The 10270-nt window shown below is 43.5% G+C and overlaps 1 protein-coding gene across 1 annotated transcript; it reads right to left on the bottom strand.

Moving 5' to 3' along the window:
* Positions 1 to 362: 362 nt before the first annotated feature.
* On the bottom strand, positions 363 to 6670 carry LOC124019361 (flocculation protein FLO11-like). The gene is made up of 3 exons (XM_046334678.1): positions 5512 to 6670; positions 5181 to 5186; positions 363 to 1577 (listed from the first exon to the last, which is right to left on the bottom strand). Exon 3 carries the CDS (start codon positions 1336 to 1338, stop codon positions 430 to 432), a length of 909 nt encoding a protein of 302 aa, XP_046190634.1. The 5' UTR covers positions 1339 to 1577; positions 5181 to 5186; positions 5512 to 6670; the 3' UTR covers positions 363 to 429.
* Between the last annotated feature and the right edge of the window lie 3600 nt (positions 6671 to 10270).

Genomic DNA, 10270 nt, shown 5'->3' with positions numbered 1-10270 from the left:
TCCCTAGTCATCTCTACTGCCTCTGATCTGGCAGACTCACTAAACACAAATTCTTAATTTGGAAATGATGTCTAATTGTTGGACACAATCTTTTATATGAAAGAAAAGAAAATGGTGCTGTCTGGTTTGCTTAATATAAGGAATAGGAAATGATTCATACTGTTGATACTTCAGTATATTTTTGCAATTACATTTACAGGATATTTAAAGCCAAATACTTTGACTTTTACTCAAGCAGTATTTTGCTGGGTGACTTTCACTTTTATTGAGTCATTTTCTATGAAGGCATTTTACATTTACTCAAGTGTGACAATTTGGTACTTTTTCCACCACGGAGTGAACACATGACCTGTGTGGTGTAACAGTGTTTCTCAACCTTTCTTGCACCAGGGATGGTTGTTCCTCCTTGGAGGAGTGCATTAAGTTCATCTAGCAGTTGAGCACTGACTGAGTTGGTGTCAGGGAAACACTGCGCACCGGCGCAGAGGAAGGCTCCGGCCATGGAGCGGGACTGGACGCCGTGCACGAACTGAGCACCTGCGCAGAGGAAGGCTCCGGCCGTGGAGCGGGACTGAACACCGTGCCCGAAATGAGCACCGGCGCAGAGGAATGCTCCGGCCGTGGAGCGGGACTGGACGCCGTGCCCGAACTGAGCACCGGCGCAGAGGAATGCTCCGGCCATGGAGCGGGACTGGACGCCGTGCCCAAACTGAGCACCGGGGCAGAGGAAGGCTCCGGCCATGGAGCGGGACTGGATGCCATGGCCGGACTGGGCACCGGCGCAGTGGAAGGCTCCGACCATGGCACCGACACAGGAAGCTCTGGGCCGTGGACCGTCACTGGAAGCAGTGGACCGTGGACCGTCACTGGAAGCTGTGGACCGTGAACAGTCGCTGGAAGCTCTGGACTGTGAACCGTTGCTGGAGGTTCCGGGCTGTAGACCGTCACTGGAGTCTCCGGACCGTGGACCGTCTGTGGAGGCTCCGGACCGTAGACCATCGCTGGAGACTCCGGACTGTACACCGAGTGCGGGGAGCCGGCACTGGACGTACCGGGCTGTGGAGGCGCACTGGAGCCCTGGTGTGGGGAGCCGGCACCAGACATACTGGGCTTGGGAAGCGCACTGGCGGCCTGGTGCGGGGAGATGGCACAGGACGTACCAGGCTGGGAAGGCGCACTGTAGAATTGGTGCATGGAGCCGGCGCAGGTTGCAATGGAGTGGTGACATGCTCTTCGGGGCGAGTGCGGGGAGCCGGCACAGGACGTACCGGGCTGGGAAGGCGAACTGGAGGCCTGGCGTGTGGTGCCGGCACATGTTTCACCGGACTGATGACACATTTCTCAGGGCGAGTGCAGGGAGCCGACACAGGATGTACCAAGCTGGGAACGCGCACTGGAGGCCTGTTGCGTGGAGCCGGCACAGGTTTCACCGGACTGATGACACGCTCTTCAGGACGCCTGCACTGCAGAATACTCCTAACCAACATCCCCCTCCGATATCCCTCCTCAAACTGCTCCATCAACTCCCAGACGGTCTCTGGCTCTCTCCTCGGCCGACCGCCCCTTGTGCCCACCCCCTTTATACAGGGAAGATACCAAAACAGCTCTCATACATATGGGTTGTCCTATTTAAATACAAACCTCAGTAAACATTCAGCTAATCTAAAACAACTACTCCCTGTGAGAAAATAATAAGCAATGACACAAATGTTATGTCTAACTTCTTCATTTAAAATGTGTCTTCAATAGAGTTAACAGGGAAATGCCAATCCACAGCGCTGCCTATTCATGGCCTTGTAGATACCCAGTTTCCATACACCTTAGCCAAATACATTTAAACAATTCTTTACATTTAATCCTAGTAAAAAAATACCTGTTTTAGGTCAGTTAGGATCACCACTTCATTTTAAGAATGTGAAATGTCAGAATAATAGTAGAGAGAATGATTTATTTCAGCTTTTATTTCTTTCATCACATTCTCAGTGGGTCAGAAGTTTACATACACTCAATTAGTATTTGGTAGCATTGCCTTTAAATGGTTTAACTTGGGTCAAACGTTTCGGGTAGCATTCCACAAGCTTCCCACAATAAATTGGGTGAATTTCGATCGATTATTTACATATTAGGGTACCTGAAGTTGGATTAGAAACATTGTTTGAATTGTTTGGACAAAGTTTACCGGTAACTTTTTAGATTCCTTTGTAGGCATGTTGGGCGAGTTGGAACAGGTGTATTTCTGAATCAAACGTGCCAAATAAATGGAAATAAAGGACTTTATTGAACAAAGAGACCATTATTGTGTAACTGGGACCCTTTGGATTGCAAAAAGATGAAGATCTGCAACGGTAAGTGATTTATTTTATCGCTGTTTTTGAGTTTTGTGACACCTGTGCAGGTTATGAATTTATGTTAATGCAGGAACTGAGTGAGGCGCTGTCCTCAGACGATCAAATGCTATGCTTTTGCCGTAAAGCCTTTTGTAAATCGGACAAAGTGGTTCGATTACCAAGATTCGAAGCTAAAGAATGGTGTTTAAAACTACAGTGTTTTCATTCATTTTTAATATTACTACTTTTGTATTTTGACTTTCGCGCTCTGCAATTTCACCGGATGTTGCCGAGGCCGGGCACTAGCGGTACCCCTTTCCCAATTAACAAATGTGCCTTGTTAAAAGTTAATTTGTGGAGTTTCTTTCTTTCTTATTGCGTTTGAGCCAGTCCTACGGAACAGCTGATGCTCTTATGCATTCTTCAATGTTACTTTCCTCGAAGCAAGCATATAAATATTATAGATCGTCTGGTAGGCTCGTGTCACTGGGCAGCTCACGGCTGTGCTTCCCTTTGTAGTCTGTATTAGTTTTCAAGCCCTGCCACATCCTGCGAGCATCAGAGCCAGTGCAGTACGATCCAATCTTAGTCCTGTATTGACGCTTTGCCATTTTAATGGTTTGTCGGAGGGCATAGCAAGATTTTTTAAAAGCTTCCGGGTTAGAGTCCCGCTCCTTGAAAGCAGCAGTTCTACCCTTTAGCTAAGTGTGGATGTTGCCTGTATTCCATGGCTTCTGGTTGGGGTATGTACGTACAGTCACTGTGGGGACGACGTCATCGATGCACTTATTGATGAAGCCAGTGACTGATGTGGTGTACTCCTCAATGTCATCGGAAGAATCCCGGAACATATTCCAGTCTGTGCTAGCAAAACAGTCCTGTAGCTTAGAATCTGCTTCATCTGAACACTTTCTAATTGACCGAGTCACTGATGCTTTCTGCTTTAGTTTTTGCTTGTAAGCAGGAATCAGGAGGATAGAATTAAGGTCAGATTTGCCAAATGGAGGGCGAGGGAGAGCTTTGTACGTGTCCCTGTGTTTGGAGTAAATGTGGTGTAGAGTTGTTTTCCATCTGGTTGCACATTTAACATACTGGTAGAAATGAGACCAAACGGATTTGAGTTTCCCTGCATTAATGTCCCCGGCCACTAGGAGCACCGCCTCTGGATGAGCATTTTCCTGTTTGCTTATGGCCGTATACAGCTCATTGAGTGCGGTTTTAGTGTTTGTCTATTTTATTATCGATTGATTGTATGTTGGCTAATAGGACCGATGGTAAAGGTAGACTACCCTCCTTACAAGGCACCCAGACCTTCGTCCCCAATACCCCTGTCTCTTTCTCCTCTGAATGACGGGGATGAGGGTCTTGTCAGGCGTCTGAAATAAATCCATCCCATCCTTCTCGTTGAAGAAAAAGTATTCCTCCAGCATGGGGTGAGAAATCGCTGTTCTGACATCTAGAAGTTTTTTTTCGGTCATAAGACACAATGGCAGAAACATTAGGTTCAAAATAACACGAAAAAACATACATAATAGCACAATTGGTAATGGGATCGTAAAACGACTGTCATGTTTTGTCATTTATTATCATGTCTTGTCCCTGTGCTCCCCATTCTATTCGTTTCCCTCTGCTGGTCTTATTAGGTTCTTTCCCTCTTTCTATCCCTCTCTCTCCCCCTCCCTCTCTCACTCTCTCGCTCTCTCTTCTCTCTATCGTTCCGTTCCTGCTCCCAGCTGTTCCTATTCCCCTAATCATCATTTAGCCTTCCCACACCTGTTCCCGATCCTTTTCCCTGATTAGAGTCCCTATTTCTCTCCTTGTTATTCGTTTCTGCCCCGTCGGTTCCTTGTCTAGAATTCACCGTGCTGTGTTTGTGTATCGCCCTGTCGTGTCGTGTTTTCCTCAGATGCTGCGTGGTGAGCAGGTGTCTGAGTCTGTTTGGTTCAAGTGCCTTCCCGAGGCAACCTGCTGTTCACCTGCTGTTCAAGATCGAGTCTCCAGTTTGTCCTCGTCATTTCGAGTGAAAGTTGTGTTTTTTTGATTGTATTTACTTTACTGGATTAAAGACTCTGTTTTCGCCAAGTCGCTTTTGGGTCCTCTTTCACCAGCATGACAACGACAGTCATCTCCTTTGGTGCCATTCTGAAGGTCCAGAATGTTTCAAAAGTAGCTTGATTTTATTTCAATGCATTCAAAATCGCACAAATACCACATCAAATCAAAACATGATGAAGTTACAGTAAGAATGGAAGTGTCTGTTACAGTTCCCCAGCACTAATAAAAACATGTGGTCAAAATGCATCCTCTGTTTTTGTTTTCTAGAACCTTTTTGTAATTCTTTTGAGCATTGATTAAATTAAGTGCATTATTTTTGCATTCCTTTTCATAGTTTTGAGTGCAGGTACCTTTTGAACTCTACATATTTGCTATCGCAAAATAAACATCTGTTTGTGAATGCCTTAGGTCACAATTGAATACGAAAGAAAATGTATTTTTCAAAAACACAATAGCATTTTCATTAGTTTATAAAAAACTGTATGTACAAATGAAAAACCGCTAAAACACTACAATTCAAGAGTTAAAATCCATTAAATAAATACCATCACATGGATCCTTCATTATTACTTTGTTAAGGGCAGGTCTGAAGGAACATTATAAAACTATGAAGACGTATGTCAAAAGAACTAAATACGTGACTGTGCTTTGAGTTTGAGCTTGATTAAGAGTAAAACAGCAATAAGCAGTATAACATCATCATTAGTCGTGGTCTCCATGGCAACTCATGACATCAACACCCCTCTCAGAGTCCCACTGTGATCAACCTGAGAGACTGCAAACACTCTGCTTACTCACCATCATCTGGAGAGAGAGAAAAAGAGAGTGAGCGAGAGAGAGAGAGAGAGAGAGAGAGAGAGAGAGAGAGAGAGAGAGAGAGAGAGAGAGAGAGAGAGAGAGAGAGAGAGAGAGAGAGAGAGAGAGAGAGAGAGAGAGAGAGAGAGAGAGAGAGAGAGAGAGAGAGAGAGAGAGAGAGAGAGAGAGAGAGAGAGAGAGAGAGAGAGAGAGAGAGAGAGAGAGAGAGAGAGAGAGAGAGAGAGGGCGGGGGGGGAGCGAATTAAGAATAATAATACAATGTTACTTATCAGACAAAATACATTAAACAAAGTTACAGTGATGCATTACTGACCTTGTTCTTGAGGACAGGTCTTCTTCTTGTAAAACAAGTATGATCCTAGACAGATTGTCAGCAGAATGAAGACTTCAGCAAGTTGGAAATAAACAAACACATTGAACCCGGATCCTGGGGGACAGAAGGGAGACGATATAAGACCTAAATTAACTAATCAGCTAATTAATCAAATCCATAAAAATGAACTGCAGTACGATCTGCTATCAACATAAAACCTACCAGCCCATGAGGAGATTTCTGCTGAATGTTCTGATGAAGGGAGACTGCAGTAAAATAATGTATTGTGTTGAGCAATTACTAAGGTTTCATGCCTCTTACCAGTGGTTGCCTCTATCACAGTGGTGGGGGCAACTGTTGTAGGGTATTATTAGCCTCAATCCCTAAAAACTTTGTCTCCTCAGTTTATTGTTTTTGAAAGTTGCGACAGTGTCTCCTGGCAAAGTTTTATTTACATACTTTTTTACTTTGGGTCCTGCATCGCGGTTAGCCTCAGCTGCTGTGACAGCTACAATCTGTCCCGGGATCCTGCCAGACCAAAAAGCCTGAAGTTGTTTACCGTAGCTTAGCTACTAGCCTAGCTGGTAGCTATCAGTATCAAGCTAGCAAGGTTTCCCAACCCTTGTGTCTGGGACCTCAGAGGTTTCCCACACTAATTGTGGCTGGATTCCCTGCTGCCTGTTGCCTTTTCCCTGCAACATGACCTGGCTGGAACTGCATTGTATGGCTACCAACATTAACTGATGCTGTGACCAACAGTATGTGCAAAGACACTGCTTTCGTGTGGATTTAAAGGAGGAAACATATTTCTGCGTTTTGGATTTTGCCATTATTGTGAACTCTTTTTGTTCAGTTGTTTATCCTGTAAGAAGAGAGACACAGAAGCCTAGCTGGCCGTATTTCTCAGATGGAGGTCATTATTGAACATTTTCAATGGTGCAGGAGCTGTGTTTATTTTTGCTTTATTCTGAGACAATGTTGACTGCCCAAACTTTCAATGTAGCAACTGTTTACGTGCAGAGGACTGCAGACCAAAAATACACAAGTATTCAGACCCCTATGAGACGTGTGTATCCTGTTTCCATTGATCGTCCTTGAGATGTTTCCTCAACTTGATTAGAGTCCATCTATGGTCAATTAAATTGATTGGACATGATTTGGAAATTCACATTCCATTCTATATAAGGTCCCACAGTTGACAGTGAATGTCAGAGCAAAAACAAAACCATGAGGTCGAAGGAATTGTCCGTAGAGCTCTGAGACAGGATTATGTTGAGGCACAGATCTGGGGAAGGGTACTAAAACATTTCTGCAGCATTTAAGGACTTCCTAGAGCTGGCAACCTGGCCAAACAGATCAATCGGGGGGAGTAGAGCCTTGGTCAGGGAGGTGACCAAGAACCAAACTGTCACTGAAAGAGCTCCAGAGTTCCTCTGTGGAGATGGAAGAACATTCCAGAAGGACAACCATCTCTGCAGCACTCCACCAATAAGGCCTTTATGGTAGAGTGGCCAGACAGAAGCCAATCCTCAGTAAAATGCACATGATAGCCACTCTCAGTAAAAGGCACATCACAGCCTGCTTGGAGTTTGTCAAAAGGCACCTAAAGACTTTCAGACCATGAGAAACAAGATTCTCTGGTCTGATGAAACAAAGATTCTACTCTTTGGCCTGAATGCCAAGCATCATGTCTAGAATAGGGGCGGCAGGGTAGCCTAGTGGTTAGAGCGTTGGACTAGTAACCGGAAGGTTGCAAGTTCAAATCCCCGAGCTGACAAGGTACAAATCTGCCGTTCTGCCCCTGAACAGGCAGTTAACCCACTGTTCCTAGGCCGTCATTGAAAATAAGAATTTGTTCTTAACTGACTTGCCTGGTTAAATAAAGGTAAAATAAAATAAAAAAATACACAAAGTACAGAGCGATCCTTGGTGAAAACTTGCTGCAGAGCACTCAGGTCCTCAGAGTCGGGCAAAGGTTCACCTTCTAATAGGACAACAACCCCAAGCACACAGCCTAGACAATGCAGGAGTGGCTTCAGGACAGTCTCCAAAAATCTTTGAGTGGCTCAGGCAGAGCCCGGACTTGAACCTGATCAAATGTCTCTGGAGAGACGTCAAAATAGCTCTGCAGCGATGCTCCCCATACAACCTGACAGAGCTTGAGAGGATCTGCAGAGTTGAATGGGAGAAACTCCCCAAATACAGTTGTGCCAAGCTTGTAGCGTCATACCCAAGAATACTTGAGGCTGTAATCGCTGCGAAAGGTGCTTCAACAAAGTTCTGAGTAAAAGGTCTGAATGTAAATATAATAAATACCTGTTTTTGCTTTTATCATTATGGGGTACTGTGTGTAGATTGATGGGGGGAAAACGATCGTATCCATTTTAGAATAAGGCGGTAATGTAACATAATGTGGAAAAAGTAATGGGGTTGGAATACTTTCCAATGCACTGTATGTAGCCTAAGAAACAATGTTCATGAAATCAAAAACTTGCTAGTAAAAGATTACATACATATTCTGAAACTCACTTAGATAATTTTTTGAAAATACAGTGGAAGCAATACATGGTTATAACATCTACATAATGGACAGAAATATCAATGGGGTGGTGTTGCAGTCTACATTCAGAACCACATTCCTTGAAAGCTTATAAAAAATCTCATATTAAATACTGTGGAAATAATATGGCTACAGGTTAATCTGCCTAACCTAAATTCCATTATTGTGGGAAGCTGCTACTGACCACCAAGTCCTAACAGTCACTATCTAGATAATATGTGTGAAATCAAATCAAATTTTATTAGTCACATACACATATTTAGCAGATGTTATTGCGGGTTTAGTGAAATGCTTGTGTTCCTAGTGCCAATAGTGCAGTAGTATCTAACAATACACACATATTTAAAATAATGGAAATAAGAAATAAATAAATATTAGGACGAGCAATGTCAGAGTGGCATTGACTAAAATACAGTAGAATAGAATACAGTATATACATATATTCAGTTGAGCATCCGGGTGGTAGACGGCTAGTGATGGCTATTTAACAGTCTGATGGTCTTGAGATAGAAGCTGTTTTTCAGTCTCTCTCTTGGTGAACCTGTTTTGTACAGTTGCGCCTTCTTCACCACACTGTCTGTGTGGGTGGACAATTTCAGATTGTCAGTGATGTGTACGCCGATGAACTTGAAGCCTTTCACCTTCTGCACTGCGGTCCTGTCGATGTGGATAGGGGCATGCAACCCACTGCTGTTCCCTGAAGTCCAGGGATAGGGCAGTGTGCAGTGTGATGGCAATTGCATTGTCTGTCGATCTATGCAAATTGAAGTGGGTCTAGGGTGTAAGGTAGAGATCATTTGATCCTTAACTAGCCTCTTCAAGCACTTCATGATGACAGAAGTGAGTGCTAAGGGGTGGTAGTCATTTAGTTCTGTTACCTTTACTTTCTTGTGTACAAGAGCAATGGTGGACATCTTGAAGCAAGTGGGGACAGCAGACTGGGATAGGGAGAGATTGAATATGAATGTAAATACTCAAGCCAGCTGGTCTGCGCATGCTCTGAGGAAGCTGCTAGACCGTCTGGGCTGGCATCCACTGTACTGACGTTTTGCCAATTTGATATCTTTACAGAGGGAATAACTACACTGCTGGTATTCAACCATATTCCCAGTCACCTTGAAATGGTTAAATAAAGTTGTTTGCGCTTTCAGTTTTAAACGGATGCTGCCATCTATCCAAGGTTTCTGGTTTGGGTAGGTTTTATTAGTCACAGTTGGAACAAAATCACATATACACTTCCTGATGAAGTCATTCACAGTGTCCGCGTATACAGTTGAAATCGAAAGTTTACATACACCTTAGCCAAATACATTCAACTTGGGTTTTCACAATTCCCAACATTTAATCCCAGTAAAAAATCCCTGTTTTAGGTCAGTTAGGATCACCACTTTATTTTAAGAATGTGAAATGTCAGAATAATAGTCAAGATAATTATTTATTTCAGCATTTCTTTCTTTCATTACATTCCCAGGAGGTCAGAAGTTGACATACACTCAATTGGTATTTGGTAGCATTGCCTTTAAAACCTTTTAGGGATAGGGCTGTCTACTACCCCCGCTGAGTAATTGCGTGCCCATAGTAAACATAATTATTTTTTGTCAAAAGTTGCTAATATATGCAAATACAAAATATTATTGAATAGAAAACACTCTAAAGCTTTTAAAACCGTTTACATTTTGTCTCTATGTAAAGCAGAACTCTCAAAATATGCATTCTCCCAAACTATCTCTTCTCATCTGAAAAGTTGGGCCACCTTTGACGTCATCGCAAACACCCTCCCCAAACAGTTACAGCTCCCGGAACAGTCTCCACGGAACAGTCTCCACGTGTTCAGCTTGATCTCAGCTTTCAATGGGGCTTCTCATTGTGAGAATCGCCCGCTCGCAAGAGTTTGAGGACACGGTAAGCTCCCAGTCACTCAAAAACACCTGTCACTTTTCTGTGCGCAGTGGTCAAGTCCTCTCTTTTTTCCAAGATCGATTGAACGGTGCCTGTGTTTCTGTTTGTTCTCAAAATTGCTGTACAGCTTTATAACATGTTAAAGCTTGATTATGAAGTTAGTTTGACAAGTTAACTCGACATATAATATATAATTTCAACGTTTTGGTGCGCTCCCACTTCAATTTTGCGTACATTTCGACCGAAATGTGGGTATTTTGAGAACCGAAAGACGCAGACTTGAAAACTAAATGCTGGTTT

The sequence above is a fragment of the Oncorhynchus gorbuscha genome, unplaced genomic scaffold (assembly GCF_021184085.1).
Source record: "Oncorhynchus gorbuscha isolate QuinsamMale2020 ecotype Even-year unplaced genomic scaffold, OgorEven_v1.0 Un_scaffold_81:::fragment_6:::debris, whole genome shotgun sequence".
Taxonomy (NCBI): Eukaryota; Metazoa; Chordata; class Actinopteri; order Salmoniformes; family Salmonidae; genus Oncorhynchus; species Oncorhynchus gorbuscha.
This window is presented reverse-complemented; position numbering and strand designations above follow the sequence as displayed.

Coding starts and splice junctions, on each gene's coding strand:
- LOC124019361 (XM_046334678.1), bottom strand. CDS start 1,338: ATGTGTCATCAGTCCGGTGAAACATGTGCCGGCACCACACGCCAGGCC.